At 41.5% G+C, this 19,041-nt stretch overlaps 1 protein-coding gene across 14 annotated transcripts in view; it reads right to left on the bottom strand.

Moving 5' to 3' along the window:
• MBTD1 (mbt domain containing 1) overlaps positions 1 to 19,041 on the bottom strand; it is an 84,309-nt gene that overhangs the window by 8,660 nt on the left and 56,608 nt on the right. For 13 of the 14 annotated variants that reach the window (XM_037993097.2, XM_073004928.1, XM_037993098.2 and 10 more), the window contains 9 exons: positions 18,095 to 18,229; positions 17,443 to 17,531; positions 16,685 to 16,919; positions 16,008 to 16,063; positions 15,580 to 15,684; positions 9,499 to 9,646; positions 7,688 to 7,770; positions 7,045 to 7,279; positions 6,142 to 6,219 (listed from right to left, as the gene is read on the bottom strand). In XM_037993097.2, the coding sequence (XP_037849025.1) occupies positions 6,142 to 6,219; positions 7,045 to 7,279; positions 7,688 to 7,770; positions 9,499 to 9,646; positions 15,580 to 15,684; positions 16,008 to 16,063; positions 16,685 to 16,919; positions 17,443 to 17,531; positions 18,095 to 18,229 (1,164 nt within the window). Of the gene's footprint in view, positions 1 to 6,141; positions 6,220 to 6,920; positions 7,280 to 7,687; positions 7,771 to 9,498; positions 9,647 to 15,579; positions 15,685 to 16,007; positions 16,064 to 16,684; positions 16,920 to 17,442; positions 17,532 to 18,094; positions 18,230 to 19,041 lie in introns of those variants that run through there. The other variant, XR_005238682.2, reaches the window with a different exon arrangement.

Raw genomic sequence — 19,041 nt, 5'->3', positions numbered from 1 at the left:
TCGGAACTATTTTATAACAAAGTAAAAATCCTTCCCTGACGTTTGGTCTTAGTGAAGTGACTACTAAGGACTAGTGAAATGAATTCTTTAGTTGAAAGAAAAAGAAAAAAAATCCAATGAGTCAGCATCTGTCATGCCAGACCATGCTTTGTCTCCCACCACCCTACCCAGTACTTTTACCCCCTGAAGTACCTGAGATGCTGATGTGACTAATTACCTGTTTTGAGGCTGGGACTGAACTCTTGGCTAGTGCTGGGAGGTGGGAAGGCCTCCGGGGCTGTCTGTGCTGGAAGGGTTCGATATGGAGGAGGAGTCAACTCTTCGTCACCAGAGAAGCTCCTCCGCACCCCACCTGTCATGGGCAGGCTCGACAAACTGACAGGCTTCTTCCCAATTGGCATCTTCCTCTCTAAATATCAAGTCAGACTAAAGTAAGCTTTTACTTACATGTGTGGTAAGAAAAGTGCATTATATAACTAGGAAAGCTGTGCTGCACAGCACACTCTGAAAAGAGAACCAATTATGCAAAGTTTGTATTTCTGAAAACAAGGAAGAGAGAGTGAGTGTGTGTGTTGGGGGAGATTGTTTCTACTCTCTGAGAGTCTGGTAATACTAGTTCTGACTCTCAAATTTAAAACAAGACAAAGTAAAATGAATTACAGAGAGCTTTAAGAACAGCTGGCTAATTTCTTTCAAGAACGTCTCTGCTTGAGATGGGGTAAAAACCCAAAGGAAGAAAGAAAGGGTCTTAAAACACTACTTTTAGGGTAGCATTTCATAGCTCATATAAGCCCAAACACTGGTTGGAGAAATCAAAGTAAAACAGTTTAAATGTATTATCTGGGTGAAGGATGTTATTGGTATGAAATGTGCTCCCCTAACTTTTTAGTTCACAATTCACTCTTTTAGAAAACACAATTCTTGTTCTAAAAAGTACTTCCAAATTCAAAGCTTACTGCCTGCACATTCTTAAGCAATCTGATTTCTTCTGAAACAAATTTATCAGGCTGGGCATGGTGGCTTATGCCTGTAATTCCAGCACCTTGGGATGCCAAGGCAGAAGAATGAGGATGGTTTCAGGCCAGGAGTTTAAGAACAGCCTGGGCAACAGAGTGAGACCCATCTCTACAAAAAATAAAAAAAATTAGCTGGGCAATGCCAGAGTCTGAGGTGGGAGATTTGCTTGAGCCCAGGTGTTCAAGGCTGCAGTGAGCTATGATTGCACCACAGTGCTCCAGGCTGGGCAATAAAGTGAGACCTTATCTTAAAAAAAAAAAAAAAAAAAAAAAAAAAAAAGTATCACACCCTTCAGCTATAGTTTCCTATACAAATATAATCCTTTCAAGACACATAAAATGCTTTTGCCAACCAAAAAAAAAAATACTCTGAACTCTGCAAATATTGAAGAATCAAGTATAGTACATTAATCATATTGAAAGCTGAAGGATCAGCAGGGTACAGTGGCTCATGCCTGTAATCCCAGCACTTTGGGAGGCTGAGGCAGGTGGATCACTTGAGGTCAGGAGTTCAAGACCAGCCTGGCCAACATGGCGAAACTCTGCCTCTACTAAAAATATAAAAATTAGCAGTGAGTAGTGGTGCATGCCTGTAATCCCACTACTTGGGAGGCTGAAGCAGGAGAATCACTTGAACTCGGGAGGCGGAGGTTGTGGCGAGCCAACATTACACCACTGCACTCCAGCCTGGGAGACAGAGCAAGATCCTGTCTCAAAAAAAAAAAAAGTGGAAGGATCCTTATCTTTGTGACTGAGTTATGTCTGTTTTCTTCCAGATGATAGAATAAACCAAGTAAGAGCAATAAAAAATTACACTTCACAAAATCAAAACTAAAAGATAAATGTAAGCCACACAGTATTCCTATGTAAAATGATGTGGGATTTAAGCTGTTATTGAGTAGATTCAGTTCTCAAGAGCCAAACCAAAATTACATGCAGCAAAAACTTCAGACTTTTTCCTAATATACACATACTCAAGAGATAAAAACGCAAGGAGTAATGTCCAACTCTTACTACTTACAGTAGTCCCTGAAAATGGTGAGATTTAAAGCAGAAACCAGTGCTGCTTTTCCCGCTCTAGAATTACCACATCTTAAGGAAAAGAGGCTTTTGAGACTAGAGAGTGTATATGATCCTTGCGGCAGAACCTTATACTTATTCTCAAAAGTGTTAGTAATTATCCATCCTTCGTGGCATGAACACAACCTACTACAAAGCAAGCTAGACCAATGAAGCTCATCAGCTGTTTCTGCACAATAAGCACTACCAAAGAATATACCACTAACAGATGATCTTAAGTTCAAAAAGACCAACAAGCTATACGATGAAACAACAGAGCCAGAATATGATAATTTATCAAGGCAAACGTAAAAACAAACAAAAGGTTTTATAGCCCATCTGATATTGATATCAGTTTGCCTGCAATGGATGACAGGTTTCTAAACCCCAAATACTTATTTGTGTAACTAAAGCTTAGTGAGAAAACTTTCTAACAAACTGTTTGCTGACTAATAGAAAAAAAGAAGAGGCGGCGGCACCATGAGTGAGAGCTGCTGCTTAATGCGGCAATACATTTCCTTATCCTCAATTCCAACATTCAAAAAGGTTTTTTTTTTTTTTTTTTTGAGACGGAGTCTTGCTCTGTCGCCCAGGCTGGAGTGCAGTGGTGCAATCTCGGCTCACTGCAAGCTCCGCCTCCCGGGTTCAGGCCATTCTCCTGCCTCAGCCTCCCGAGTAGCTGGGACTACAGGCGCCCACCACCACGCCTGGCTTTTTTTTTTTTTTGTATTTTCAGTGGAGACAGGGTTTCTCCATGTTGGTCAGGCTGGTCTTGAACTCCTGACCTCAGGTGATCCGCCCGCCTCGGCCTCCCAAAGGGCTGGGATTACAGGCGTGAGCCACTGCGCCTGGCCTCAGGAAGTTTTTTAAAAAAAACTTTGGCAACAAAGCCGTACCTCAGTTGGTGACACCACTTATAATTTTTTTTTTGGGTCATTTAATGTAAATATTTATATATATATTTGCTTTAGAGAGTGCTTCAGTCTGGAGTGTTAAATAATGTATGTTACACAGACTATATTTCTCTTCTAAAATCCAAAAAATTCTGAATTCCAAAGCACATCTGGTCCCAAGGGCATCTAATGAGGTACTGTGGGTCCACAGTTCTTTTCTTTTCTATGTCCAAAGGACAATTTAAAGGTATTAGAGATGATGTCATGCTATTAGGAAATAGTAAAACATTATAGTTAGAGAATATGTTACATGTAGTCCAAAATTCATTTTTTCAGTGAATCCAGAACTCTAGTAATGGTAAATATCACTAAAAACTGGGGTGTTAATATTTCTTCATTAATTACACATTTCTTTCCATGTTCCCAGCCCATTAATTCAAAACAGTTTAAACCCAAGTCAGAAACAAATCCTACAAGAGTCACGCTGAAGGAGGCAAACGAATTGTCTACACAAAGCTCACAGATTAGTTCTAAAAAGCAATGTCATATAGCCACTGAGTAATAAAAACCATTTTTAATTTGACATCTTGGAAAGAAAATTCTGAAATTCCAAAGTCTTATCCAACAGAAAGTGAAAGCAGACTTGTGATTTACTTCACAGAAAGCTTAGTGGTCATACCTGCTATTGTCAGCCCACTGACATAAATGAGTTCCCATGTGAATTCTTGCTACCCACTTACATATATGAGAATTCCCTTTCATCAGGCTGGTTTGGTAATGCTCCCTAAAGTTCTTTTAGGTGAGTATCAGACCTGGCAAGCAGCTGGTGGGCAAAATAATTCTGAGCCTGTGGGAGGCTTGTGCCTATAAACGAGAGGTCAAGAGACAGGCCTGTAGGTTGCTACTTCTGTGTGGCTGACATGGCTTTTGTGCTGGGAGAAAACCTATTTTTCAAAGTACCACTAGAGTGGACAGTAGAAATTTTTTAGTTTCCCACTTAACAAGCAAACATCAGAAAGTTTAGAACAGAGTGTATTTGATTCTTCTTGCCACTTCAGTCTCTAGGTTGTAACTGAGGCAGATCGGCACGTACCTGAGCACATTTGGCAAATCAGCTGGAAAAATCTGTTTCAGTTTTAATCCTCAAGTGTACTTTTACATTTTTTAAATAGCTTGTTTTCTTTCTTTTTTTGTTCTTAGAGATGGGATCTTGCCATGTTGCCCAGGCTGGTCTAAAGCTATCCGCCCGCCTTGGCCTCCCAAAGTTGCTGGGATTACAGGCATGAGTCACTGCGTCCAGTCCAACTTAAAAAGTATCTTTAAATAAAAATTGGCCAGACTCAGAGGATCATACCTGTAATCCCAGCACTTTGGGAGGCTGAGGCAGCGGATGGATCGCTTGAACCCAGGAGTTTGAGACCAGCCTGGGCAACATGGTGAGACCACCATTTTTGTAAAAATAGAAAAACTAGTTGGACATGGTGGTATACTCCTGTAGTCCCAGCTACTCCAGGGGCTGAGGTGGGCGAATTGCTTGTACCCGGGAAGTTGAGGCTGCAGTGAGCCAAGATCATACCACTGCATTCCAGCCTGGGTGAGAGACTGAGACTCTGTCTCCAAAAAAAAAAAAAAAAAATAAAATAAAATAAAAAATATATATATATATATATATATAACCTTATCTAAGAATGAAATGAAATATGGCTAGGTGTGGTGGCTCATGTCTGTAATCCCAGGACTTTGGGAGGCTGAGGCAGGCAGATCACTTGAGCCTGGAAGTTTGAGACCAGTCTGGGCAACATGGCAAGGCTCTGTCTCTACAAAAAACACAAAAATTAGCTGAGTGTGTGGCAACACATACCTGTGGTTCAAGCTACTTAGGAAGCTGGGGTGGGAGGACTGCTTGAGCCAGGGAAAGTCAAGGCTGTAGTGAGTAGAGATTGTGCCACTGCACTCCATTCCAGCCTGGGCAACAAGGTACGACCTTGTCTCTCTCACACACACACACACACACACACACACACACACACACACACACACAAGAATGAAATATTCTATGACAAGTTTTATGAAAAGAGAAGCTATGGTTTTCTATGATGGGGAATTAGATTTAAAAAATCAAATATAGTTAACAATATATTTTATATTACTTTGGCTTATGCCAACAATTCACTGTAAGGTAAAACATAGTATAGAAAAAAAATTTTTTTTTTTGAGATGGAGTTTCGCTCTTGTTGCCTAGGCTAGACTGCAATGGCACGATCTCGCTTCACCTCAACCTCTGCCTCCTGGGTTCAAGTGATTCTCCTGCCTCAGCCTCCCGGGTTCAAGTGATTCTTCTGCCTCAGCCTCCCAAGTAGCTGGGATTACAGGCATGCGTCACCATGCCTGGCTAATTTTTTAGTATAGAAAGCATTTCTAGAAAGATTTGATAAAGCTTGTTTGCCATCAACTTGGATTTCTTACCAGTATCACTCCAGAAAGTTTTGCTTTCTAAGAAAAATGGGTTTATTAGGTTTCACATCTACTGTAAGCATCGAGCATCTGCTAAAATTTTTTTGTTTGTTTTTTTGGGATAGAGTCTTGCTGTGTTGCCCAAGCTGGAGGTAGTGGTGCAATCTTGGCTCACTGCAACCTCTGCCTCCCAGGTTCACACGATTCTCCCGCCTCAGCCTCCTGAGTAGCTGGGACTACAGACGCCCACCACCACACCTGGCATATTTTTTGTATTTTTGGTGGAGACAGGTTTCACCGTGTTAGCCAGAATGGTCTCGATCTCCTGACCTTGTGATCCGCCCGCCTCAGCCTCCTAAAGTGCTGGGATTACAGGCGTGAGCCACTGCACCCCGCTGCTAATTTTTCTTTTTAAATAAAGTTTTTAAAAAGGATTAAATTTTAGTAGGTTTTACATATTATTTCAAGAGTCATTCACAGGCTCTATTCTTTACCACGTATACTTTAAATACTGTGGTAATCATTTCTCCTGTCAGTAAAACATCAGTGTTTCTCATTACTGCAAGGGTTTGCCTTTTATGGCATACTGCACCTTTAAGCACAATACATAATGCACAATCATCAGTTCTCACAAGAGATAGCATTTTCTGTCCAAGAACACTGTGACTCCAATTAGTTAACAATTAGAAAATGTATGTGAACACCACGTGGTGACCCACTTTTCTTATGTCCTTTGTATTGCTGGGACTTAGCCTTTTTCTTCTGTTTTGATGAAGCTGATTGGTTTTCTCTTGATGCTGAAAAATAAAAGGGAAAATTGGTACCAGATAATTGTTTACAATTTAGATGATACAGCTGTCTAGATACAACTTAGATGAACTATCTTTTTTTTTTTTTTTTTTTTTTTTTTTTTTTTTTGAGACGGAGTCTCGCTCTGTCGCCCAGGCTGGAGTGCAGTGGCGCAATCTCGGCTCACTGCAAGCTCCGCCTCCCGGGTTTACGCCATTCTCCTGCCTCAGCCTCCCGAGTAGCTGGGACTACAGGCGCCCGCCACCTCGCTCGGCTATTTTTTGTATTTTTTTAGTAGAGACGGGGTTTCACCGGGTTAGCCAGGATGGTCTCGATCTCCTGACCTCGTGATCCACCCGTCTCGGCCTCCCAAAGTGCTGGGATTACAGGCTTGAGCCACCGCGCCCGGCCAGATGAACTATCTTTACCAAGACTTATTTAAGTACATCATGGTCTGAAAATAAGGATACTTGTTCCTACAAAACCAGAGCCTCAAAACGAGACAGATTCCACTATTTACTCAAAAACCATTTATTATATACCAATAAACTTTTAGTCTGTAATTTTTAACTCACTAAAATAGTAAGTCTAGTTGAATTTGGTGACTGTTGTGTTTCTATAGTCATTATGTAACTGACTATTGGATTCACACTGCCATGGTACACATGGTCTGATTCTGTGATATTGTTGTTGAGTCTTAATGTCTTACCTGGCAACCAATCAGACATAGGTATATTCTTGTCCTGTGAGCTCAAAAGATGACTTATGTGAGATAGTCCTCTGAAGAATTGCTGATTTTTACAAAAGGACACCTTTTCTGTATACCAACTTACACTGTGATGCTGGAGGCTGTAGTTGATATCCAGTTAACTGACACCACCCTACAGGATAGAGGTCAGGGGACTCACAGTCTACCCACTGATCATACTCTTCTTCCCATCCATCAAAATGTATCCTCAAGAGACGATGAATAATTCGAGTTACTGTGGCTACACATATTAAACGTGGCTCCATGAGATCTACTGCTTCTAATTTCATTCCTACACGAAATCCGTGATTTGGAACATCCTGACACAGAGAACAAAACATTAATATTGGTATAAAGAAAGAATGCGCAACCCTACTACCACTAAGAAAGCAAAAAACAGAAGCAACAAGGTAAATAACATAATTTAAACCACAAATGCCAAATAATTCTTTAACTATTTAAACATAATATGAAGGTGAAGCATTGAAAAACTAGTTAGGAAAGTATTCATTTCGTTTTCATTCAGATTAAACATGAAACATAGTTTGGAAACAAGTTTTGATTCCTAGGTAAAGAAAATATTCATATTGTTTCATTGCTATATATCTGTTTATATTACATCTCCACTGAGAAATTCTAATATAAGGCAAAGACATTTTTATGAACATAAATTTTATTTGTGGGGCATTAATAAGTCCTCACATAATTATGCTGCCATTTAAATTTACCTTATTAAATAGTTTTACTGGTGCTGCAATGGAGCCAGTTTCCCTGAGGTAGTCAAACCATTTAAAAGGAAGTTTTGTGTAACCTAAAAAACACAACTGGTTTAACTAGCAGTTCATTTAAAATTAGCATAATATTAAAATGCAGACAAAAAGTAACATTATACAGAATCTTAAGAGCATAGGTTACATGATCAATTTTATTTTTTTTGAGACAGGGTCTTGCTCTGTCACCCAGGCTGGAGTGCAGTAGTGCTCTCAACGACTTACTGCAGCCTCAACCTCCAGGGCTCAAGTGATTCTCCTGCCTCAGCCTCTCTAGTAGCTGGGAATACAGGTGCATGCCACTGTGACAGGCGAATTTTTTGTTGTTTTTAGTAGAGACAAGGTCTCCCTATGTTGCTCAGGTTGTTCTCAAACTTCTGGTCTCAAGCAATCCTCCTGCCTCAGTCTCTCAAAGTGCTGGGATTACAGGCGTGAGCCACTGCACCTGGCCTATATGATTTATACTGCTGAGTGCAATAATTCTTCCATGTTACACAGATTTCCCTCCCCTTTCTAGAAACACTGGTACGCCCACTTAGTGTAACGCAAAAGTGGCTCTCTTTTTCTGTTTACTACAAGGGTACACTTTTGCTCTTTCAATCCTAGGCTTTAGAAGAGTCTAGCACCTAATACTATGGAGTGATATTTTTCTTTCCTTGCAAGAAAGAAAACTGGCTGAGCAAATACCATGTTTATAGACCTCTGTTATAGCTTTCCTCCTTTCTTAGAGGAACAACTTAATGCTCAAGTATTAAAATTTGGAAAATGATTGGTTAAACCATGAGTAAAACAGCCATCCTTTTGTAAGTCCACATAGGGCTGGGTGCAGTGGCTCACACCTATAATCCCAGCACGTTGGGAGGCCAAGATGGGCAGATCATTTGAGACCAGGAGTTTGTGATGAGCCTGGCCTACATGGCGAAACCCTGTCTCTATTAAAAATAGAAAAATCAGCTGGACGTGGTGGTGCACACCTGTAATTCCAGCTACTTGGGAGGGGAGGCACAAGAATCACTTGAACCTGGGAGGTGGAGGCTGTAAAGAGGTGAGATAGCATCATTGCATTCCAGCCTGGGTGACAGAGCGAGACTGTCTCAAAAAAAAAAAAAAAAAAAAAAAAAGAAAAAATGAAAAAAAGAAAAAAGTCCACATAGCTACATGTGGTGGTTCACTCCTAATCCCAGTGCTTTGGGGAGGCTGAGGTGGGAGGATCACTTGAGGCCAGGATTTCAAGACCAGCCTGGGTAACAGTGAGAGTCCCGTCTATACATACAAAGAAAAAAGAAAAAAAAAAAAAAAAGTCAGACATGATTGTGCCTTTCAGCTATAGTTTCCGCTACTAGGGAGGCTGAGGTGGGAGGACTGCTTGGGCCCAGGAATTGGAAGTTACCGTGAGCTATGATTGTGTCACTGCACTTCAGCCTGGGCAACAGAGTAAGACCCTGTCTTTACTGGGGGAAAAAAAAATTATGTATGCCATAGCCTGTTGAGCCTGTATTACTGACTCAACAGAGTTTGAGAATACCAATTCATGTTATAAAATACACAGATGCTCAGGAAAAATTATATACTACTGTAATTTATTAAAGTAAGCTAGAATACAGTACTTTATATTTTTAGAGCAACCTACAACTCCTGTATGTATATGTTTATCCACACACGTTATATACATACTCAGGAAATCTAGAGCTGTGTTAAATGTTGTAAATGGAAACCATGTAAGAAGAAAGCAAAGATTAAACTCCAGTGTTTATATTAGGATGAAGTACCTCTGGGTGGAGTAAGTTCAATCATGTTAATTTCACAGAAACCGACAGGAAAAATAGAAGGAGAGGTTGCATGGTAACAGAACCAGTCAGATCCATCTGCTGCTTCTGAGCCATCGATCCCAATCATCAGGAATCCATCAGCTAGCACCTTTTAAATTAAGAGAATTCTAAGTACTTGAAATTAGATACTACTATTACAAAAATAATACTTCGACATTCTAAAAGAAAGGAAAATCTATTATATAAAGGTCTCTTCAAAGTGAAACATGCTTCTCTATTGAGTTATGTTAAATAACAGAAGTTCTAATGAAAAAAACCTATGTAAATTCTAGTGTGTTCCAGAAATAAAAGCAGGATTACCTAGAACTGACCTCAGAGGTCTGGGAAAAGCAGTGCCTTTGACCATGGCTATAGCTGCCTGCTGTCGCAGCATCATGAAACTGGGGCTGAGTGCTCTTATAATTTACCTATCTAGTTTCAGCTAGGCTCCAAATCCTACTTGATAACACTTTTACTTCTTTCTTTCTGATTTATCACATAGAGTTTTTACAAACCGTCTCCACTTTCTTCAACCTCCAACTTCATCTCTTTTATGCTACAGATAACTATACTCCTCTATGGCAGATGCTAAGGCTGGTCCATGTTAAGGGTCCTCTTGTTCGTTTCTTCACGCCTCAGAGACTGTTGTAACAAGTAACCCACTCCCCCTTTTTGAGACAAGGTCTTGCTCTGTCATTCAGGCTGGAGTGCAATGGTGCAAACATGGCCCACTGCAGCCTTGACCTCCCCGGCTCAAGTAGCTTCTGTCTCTGCCTCCTGAGTAGCTAGGACTACAGGTGCACACCAACACACTTGGCTAATTTTTTAATTTTTATTTTGTAGAGATGGGGTCTCACCATGTTGCTCAGACTGGTCTGAAACTTCTAGGCTCAAGTGATCCTTCTGCTTTGGCCTCCCAAAGTGTTGGGATTACAGGCATGAGCCACCACTCCCGGCTGTCCCAACTCTGCCTTTTTTTTTTTTTTGAGACGGAGTTTCCCTTGTCACCTAGACTGAAGTGCAATGGGTCGATCTTGGCTCACTGCAACCTCTGCCTCCCAGGTTCAAGTGATTCTCCTGCCTCAGCCTCCCAAGTAGCTGGGATTGCAGGCATGCGCTAGCATGCCCAGCTGATTTTTGTATTTTTAGTAGAGATGGGGTTTCATCACGTTGGCCAGGCTAGTCTTGAACTCCTGACCTAAGGTGACCCACCCACCTTGGCCAGGCTGCCCCCACTCTTTAAAACTAAGATAAACTTCCCCATGTTGTCCTATTACCATTGGAATTTTGCTTTCAAAAGACCATCTCTTATATTCTAATGTTCCCAATTTCCATTATATTAAAAATATTTTGGCCGGACACGGCAGCTCATGCCTATAGTCCCAGCACTTTGGGAGGCCAAGGTAGGCAGATCACCTGAGGTCAGGAGTTCAGGACCAGACTGGCCAACATGGTGAAACCCTGTCTCTACTAAAAATACAAAAATTAGCCAGGCATGGTGGCGGGCGCCTGTAATCCCAGCTACTTGGGAGGCTGAGGCAGGGAGAATTGCTTGAACCTGGGAGGCGGAGGTTACAGTGAGCCGAGATCATGCCACTGCACTCCAGCCTGGGCGACAGAGCGAGACTGTCTCAAAGGGGGAAAAAATTTTTTTTTTTTACTTTAAAATAGGTTCAAAGTTATAGAATAGTAGAATAAATTCTATTCACCCAAAGACTCAATTCAAGTTACATATACGCAACTCCTTGCAGTTGATTTTTGTCTTCATCTATTATTATATACACGTTTTTTTTTTTTTTTTTTGAGATGGCGTCTCACTTTGTTGTCCAGGCTGGAGTGCAGTGATGCATTCTCAGCCCACTGCAACCTCCCCCTACTGTGTTCAAGTAAATGGCTCACTGCAGCCAACTTCCGTGAGCTCAGGTGATCCTCCTACTTTAGCCTCCTGGGTAGCTGGGTCTATAGGTGTGCCACCACACCCAGCTAATTTTTGTAGAGACAGGGTTTTGCCCTATTGCTTAGGCTGGTAGCGAACTCCTGGGGGCCAAGGTGGGCTCAAGCGATCTGCCTGCCTCGGCCTCCCAAAGTACTAGGATTACAGGTGTGAGCTACCACACCCAACCTACTCTTAACTTTCTGAAACATTTTCTCCTAGTCTCTTACCACATTCTGGTCTACCAAACAATCTTCTCATCTCTCTGATCATTCCTTCTGCATTCCTTTTGGTACTTGCTCTTTCACCTCCAACCTTCACGTTTCTGATTTCAGCCTTTTTCTGTTTTGATGACCTCATCCACCCCAGTGCTATAATGATCAACTTTTACACCACTGATTCCTAAAGTTTTATCATGAGTTTGCCTCTCTTCCAGTGTCTCGGTCCAGCATTTTACCTGCATGCTGAACATATTCTCTGAATTAGTACAGGGTGTCAAATCAACAACTCCTCTTACTCCTTTAGAAGTAATCAATCACCGTGTTCCACAACTCCACCTCAACTTGCCATTAATCTCTGTCTTGACTTTGCTATCTTGTTTGATATAATTGCTTTCAGCCATCCTCTATGGATGCTGCCCCTCTTAGCCAGTAAAAATTTCCTTCAGTCCAGTCTCTGTTCAGGCCAGAACCTTTACACCAAGTTATCCTGTCTACTAAAAACTCTCGGATCACTTGACCAAGTGTTTAAAGCCTGTAATACTGGTTCCACGCTATCTTTTGGTCTCTTCCCCCAAGTTCCTTTCTCTGGTTATTTCTACATGGTAAACATGTACACTAAATTTACTACTCTCAAGTTTGACAGCTTTGCCTACGACCTCTGGACAGAACTATCCCACTTCCATGGGATTCCTTTCTTCATTCTTCTAAATACAGGTGACTGGACTAGGGACTTGTATGTATCACATATGGACCCAAACCAAAGGCTTAGCTCAGCTATTCAGACTCTTTCTCAGTAATTAGAATCAACAGACACAGAGACTGCTGTCACATGGGTGGTAGCTAGAACTGAAAGGATCCTCCCACCTCAGCCTCCTAAAGTGCTGGAATTGCAGGCGTGAGCCACCAAGCCTGGCCTTGACTGTGATTCTGATCGTGTAGACATGGAGTAGATCGTGGGAATCTATGTGATTTTTGTTGTTGTTGTTGTTATTTGAGATGGAGTCTCACTCTACACCTAGGCCAAAGGGCAGTGGCTGGATCTCAGCTCACTGCAACCTCCGCCTCCCGGGTTCAAGTGATTCTCTTGCCTCAGCCTTTCGAGTAGCTGGGATTACAAGCGCACACCACCACACCTGGCTAATTTTTGTATGGAGATGGGGTTTCATCATGTTTGCCAGGCTGGTCTTGAACTCCTGACCTCAAGTGATCCACCCGCCTTGGCCTCCCAAAGTGCTGGGATTACAGGCGTAAGGCATTGCACCAAGTCTTTAATTTTTTCTTTTTTTTTTGAGACAGAGTTTTTGCTCGTTGCCCAGGCTGGAGTGCAATGGCACGATCTCAGCTCACTGCGACTTCTGTGTCCCAGGTTCAAGCAATTCTCCTGTCTCAGCCTCCCAAGTTACTGGGATTACAGGCGCCTGCCCCCAGGCCCAGCTAATTTTTTTGTATTTTTAGTTTCATCATGTTGGCCAGGCTGGTCTTGAACTCCTGACCTCGTGACCCACCCTTCTAAAGTGCTGGAATTACAGGTGTGAGCCACTCGGCCTGGCCTTTTTTTTTTTTTTCTTTTTAACATGATAAAGGTGTTTCAGGAATCAGTGTTTTAAATTTTTTTTTTTTTTTTTTTTTTTTTGAGACAGTCTTGCTCTGTTGCCTAGGATGGAGTGCAGTGGTGCGATCTCAGCTCACTGCAACCTCCCCTTCCTGGGTTCAAGCAATTCTTCTGCCTCAGCCTCCCGAGTAGTTGGAACTACAGGTGACTGCCACCATGCCCAGCTAATTTTTGTGTTTTTAGTAGAGATGGGGTCTCACCATATTGGCCAGGCTGGTCTTGAACTCCTGACCTTGTGATCTGCCTGCCTCGGCCTGTTTTAAATCTTACTGGGTCATTCTGATCACTAGTCAGGAAAAGAGGAGGAACAGGCTTTGGAGCCAGTCTTGTCCAGCTGTTTGACCATGTGACATGGCAGTCATCATAACTGTTTTTCTTTTTCCTTTTTTGAGATGGAGTCTCGCTCTGTCGCCCAGGCTGGAGTGCAGTGGCGCCATCTCGGCTCACTGCAACCCCCACCTCCTGGGTTCAAGTGATTCTCCTGCCTCAGCCTCCCGAGTAGCTGGGACTACAGGCGCACGCCACCACGCTCGGCTAATTTTTTGTATTTTTAGTAGAGACGGGGTTTCACTGTATTAGACAGGATGGTCTTGATATCCTGACCTTGTGATCTGCTCGCCTCAGCCTCCCAAAGTGCTGGGATTACAGATGTGAGCTACCATGCCCCGGCCATCATAATTGTTTTTCTTTTAGCTTAAGGTTTTAAACTGTTCAAATGCAAATTATGACTTAAGTTATACCTTTATGTAAGCAGATTTTCCTTAGGTGGTTCTAGACCATGGCTGTACATGATATTCACCTGGGGCCTTAAAAAAATGCCAGTGTTAGCCAGGCAGGTGGCCCCTGCCTGTAATCCCAGCTACTCAGCAGGCTGAGGCAGGAGAACTGCTTGAGCTCCGGAGTTCGAGACTATCCTGGGCAATACAGTGAGACCCTATTGCTAAAAAAATAACAAAAACAAAAAACTGGCTGGGTGTGGTGGCTTGTGCCTGTAGTGCCAGCTGCTCAGGAAGCTGAAGTAGGAGAACTGCTTGAGCTCAAGGCTATGGTGAGCTATGATCACGCCACTGCACTACAGCCTGGGTGACAGGGCAAGACACCATCTCAAAAAAAAAAAAAAAAAAAAAAAGGAAAGGCCAGGCGTGGTGGCTCATGCCTGTAATCCCAGCACCGTGGGAGGCCGAGGCAGGTGGGTCACTTGAGTCCAGGCATTCGAGACCAGCCTGGGCAATATGGTGAAATCCCATCTCTACAAAATATATAAAAATTAGCCAGCACCTGTAGTCCCAGCTACTCAGGGGGCTGAGGCAGGAGGATCACTTGAGCCTGGGAGGCAGAGGTTGCAGTGAGCTGAGATCATGCCACTGCACTCCAGCCTGGGTGACAGAGTGAGACCATGTCTTAAAAAGAAAAAAAAGAAAAAAAAAAAAAAAAAAAAAAAAAAAAGCTGGGTGCTGTGGCTCACGTCTATAATCCTAGAACTTTAGGAAGATTGCCTGAGCCCAGGAGTCTGAGACCAGCCTGGGCAACCTAGGGAGACCCTGTACCTACAAAAATAAAAATAAGAAAATTAGCCAGGCATGAAAGGACACACCAGTGATCCCAGCCACTCTGAAGGCTGAGGTGGGAAGGTCACTTGAGCCTGTGATCACACTACTGCACTCCCGCCTAGGCGACAGAGAGAGATTGTGTCTCAAAAAAATGAACAAACAAAACCCAAGAATCTCTCTTCTAGGTCTTTTTGTACGAGCAGTTTCAGATGAGGGGGAAAAGAGAAAAGCAGCAAAAACTACCACCAAAAGGAAGAAAAAGGCCTAAAAAGGAAACACAGGAAACTGAAGATAAACTTAGCCTTGTTACAATTCTGAATTGGACTAGCCTTGACTAGAAGTAACTTAAATAAATATTTTCCCTCTAAATTAGGATATACTTCCACAAGTAAATGTAGCAGACTCAAAATGACAATCCTGACAATAAACTATATAAGAAAGATCAGGAATTCAAACTTATTTTGAAATTCCTAGCAACCTTCTCTCCAGTGAAGATACACACACATACACATTTTATGTCAAAATGAATATGCTTGGGGACTCCTTCTATTAGCTTACACCCAAATCCTATAATTGCATTTCTATATTCCTAGCAACCTTCTCTCCAGTGAAGATACACACACATACACATTTTATGTCAAAATGAATATGCTTGGGGACTCCTTCTATTAGCTTACACCCAAATCCTATAATTGCATTTCTATATTTTAAAACCTACTATCTTACCTTTCTAATGGTTGCGACACATATTGTAGAAAGATTTAATGGGTCTATAGCTTCCAATTTCATTCCTTCCTTGAACCATTCCCCACTCTGGTCTACTTCTTTTACCTAAAGAATTATATGAAAGCACATCTACTGTTACAAATGTTATTTTAATAATTAAAATATTACCAATGTGAAAAGATTTACCAGGTGCCTTCTCCTACCTACCTAGTATTATAACTCAAACTTCCATCAAAGTTTAGAGAGAATTCAGACAAATAGAATTTAAGAATAATTATAATAAAGAGTTGTGACACCTATGAATTTACAAGGTCTTAATTCTTTTAAGTGAACACATGTAACTGTGATTTCCGTAATTTTAGGAAAAAAACCCACAACCCTCTTTCAAACCTAATTTACAAATGAGGGTTCTTATAAAAACTTCTTACCTTAGCAAATAAATGTGGTGGTGTATCAAAATGTCCATCCTGTTTCTTTGTAATATCTACAAGGAAAAGTTACACACTAATCTGTCAGCATTTGTGAGAAGACCAAAAACCACGTTCTTTGAAGGCTTCAAACTCACAAAGTATGTCATACTATAAAACATGGCAAAAAGACATGCCTTCTACATTTGGGGTGAATATTCTTTAATAGTCTTTTCTCTCTTCAGGGTACATGTGCATATATGCTTTTAAATATATTCAGCCAATTTTAATGCTCATAATTTTAATGTAATTCCCTAGTTAGAAAATTACAACTTTAGAAGCATGTTTTCATGTGCTTAGTATTAAGTCTAACCACATTTAATCTTGCTATTTTGATTAAAATTGAATGGAAAGGGAAAGGGATCTTTAGATCTTTCAAATGGGCTGAATAATAAAAGAAAGAAATAACTGTAGTTGTGACCAAAAGTTCATTCTTTTGGGGAACAAGTGTAAGGAATATAAAAAAATTTATTAGGACACTAATATGGTGTGAACCTTCACTAATTAAGGTAGAATAAGCAGCCCAAAAAACTAGAATGCTATTTTTGATCTGTGCAATTCTGCAGAGAAAAATAACCAACTAGTATAATTCAGCCTCAATGATGCTTTTGACAGGAGTTCTTGTGACAGGTGCTTACCAGATCTTTTGAATCGATGACCTATGCTTCGAGACCAACCGATATGATGTATTAATGGGCTGTGCATATGGCACCAGAAGTCATCTGTTCTATCTTCGCTTTCTTCATACACTAGTCTTAATCTTCCTCCAATTACACTTTCCACCACTGCTACTCGTGTTCGACACAAATGCCTCTTGTCAACCACTTCTACTCTCATGCAAGGTTTGAAAGGATACTGCATGCTCTCTGAAACCTTAAAAGCATACAAAAAAAACTGCTCGAAATTCATGACAAAAGTCTACAAGAAATTTTCGTATTATACTGTAAAAAATACTGAATGCATTTGAAATGTAACACACATCATCTGGTTCACAAAATTAAACCAATTCCTTAAAAATGTTCTTTGTTACCCTTGTTTTTTAGAGCTCTTCAGTCTTTTTTTTTTTTTTTTTGAGATGGAGTCTCGCTCTGTCACCCAGGCTGGAGTGCAGTGGCCAGATCTCAGCTCACTGCAAGCTCCACCTCCCGGGTTTACGCCATTCTCCTGCCTCAGCCTCCCGAGTAGATGGAACTACAGGCGCCCGCTACCTTGCCCAGCTAGTTTTTTTTTTTTTTTTTTGTATTTTTTAGTAGAGACGGGGTTTCACCGTGTTAGCCAGGATGGTCTCGATCTCCTGACCTCGTGATCCACCCGTCTCGGCCTCCCAAAGTGCTGGGATTACAGGCTTAAGCCACCGCGCCCGGCCTCTTCAGTCTTTATAAGATCCTGTTTTTACCTTTTGTGAGAAATCAGGAGGAAGTGTTTTGGCACCAGTAAGTCGTTTCACTAGAAAAGCTTTCCAGTTTGTATATTTATGCTGAATAGCTAAAACAGAAGAAATAACCAGTCATACTTTGGCAAAAAAGAACTGCTGCATAAATTATTTGTTAAAAAAGTAACAAATTTCCTTGCAAAGTCAGACCATTAACATTCTGAAAGGTAACAAATATAGAGAAAGCAAGTATATGCCTTGCCAGCAAAAAGCTGCTTGACACCAAAAAATTACTTTCTTTTTTTTTTGAGATGGAGTCTCGCTCTGTCACCCAGGCCAGAGTGCAGTGGTGCGATCTTGGCTCACTGCAACCTCCATCTCCCCAGTTCAAGGATTCTTCTGCCTCAGCCTCCTGAGTACAGGCACACACCACCATGCCCAGCTAATTTTTATATTTTTAGTCGAGATGGGGTTTCGCCATGTTGGTCAGGCTGGTCTCAAACACCTGACCTCAAGTGATCCAACTGCCTCGGCCTCCCAAAGCGCTGGGATTACAGACAAGTGTGAGCGACCATACCCGGCCTTTAATTTCCATATTACTTTAACATTGCTATGTGTAAAATAGCATTAAAGTACACATATAAAAAAGTATGGTAAGGGTAAATAAGCTACTTACTTCTAGGAGGAACAAGAGGTTTTCCGCTGGCTGCACACCAACCAACTGGATGGATATCAGAACCACATATATTGCACCAGAAGTCCAGACCAGAGTCATTTTCAAATCCTTCATATCTTAAAAGAGCATTGTAACCTGAAACCCAGAAATAAATCACTACATAGTAAGAAAATAAAATTAAATAAAACAATACAGCATCTGACAGCAGTTGTCAAACTAGTGTCTATCTGCAACAGAATCACCTGCAGGGTTTGTTAACAGACAGATGGCTGGGTCCCCCTCCAGAGATTCTGATTTTGTAGATCTTGGGTAGAACTAAGAATATGCCTTTTTAACAAGTCCTCAGGTGATGCTGTTGCTGCTGGTCTATGGACCAAACATTGAGAATCATTTGTTCAGTGCGAACAGTTCAACTGTTTTCAGAGCATGGCCTCCTTACATGTATTTCAATTGTACCCATAATTTCTTTTTCTTTTCTTTTTTGAGATGGAGTCTTGCTCTGTTGCCTAGGCTGGAGTGCAGTGGCGCAATCTTGCCTTACTACAACCTTGGCTTCCTGGGTTCAAGTGATTCTCCTACCTCAGCCTCCTGAGTAGCTGGGATTACAGGTGCGCATATACATATATGTATAAATAAAAATATAAAATTATACATATGACATTTATGTATAAGCATATAATATAAACATATAAAATATGTATTATATGTTTATATAATTATATATATACGTTTTATGAAGACAGGGTCTTGCTCTGTCACCCAGGCTGGAGTGCAGTGGTGTGATCTTGGCTCACTGCAACCTCTGCCTCCCGGGTTCAAGTGATTCACCTGCCTCAGCCTCCCAAGTAGCTGGGATGACAGGCCGTGTGCCACCACGCCCAGCTAATTTTTGTATTTTGTAGAGACGGGGTTTCACCATGTTGGCCAGGCTAGTCTCGAACTCCCGA

This window comes from Chlorocebus sabaeus, chromosome 16 (genome assembly GCF_047675955.1).
Source record: "Chlorocebus sabaeus isolate Y175 chromosome 16, mChlSab1.0.hap1, whole genome shotgun sequence".
Lineage (NCBI taxonomy): Eukaryota > Metazoa > Chordata > Mammalia > Primates > Cercopithecidae > Chlorocebus > Chlorocebus sabaeus.
Note: the sequence above shows the minus strand (reverse complement) of the source record. Positions and strands in the feature narration are given on the sequence as shown.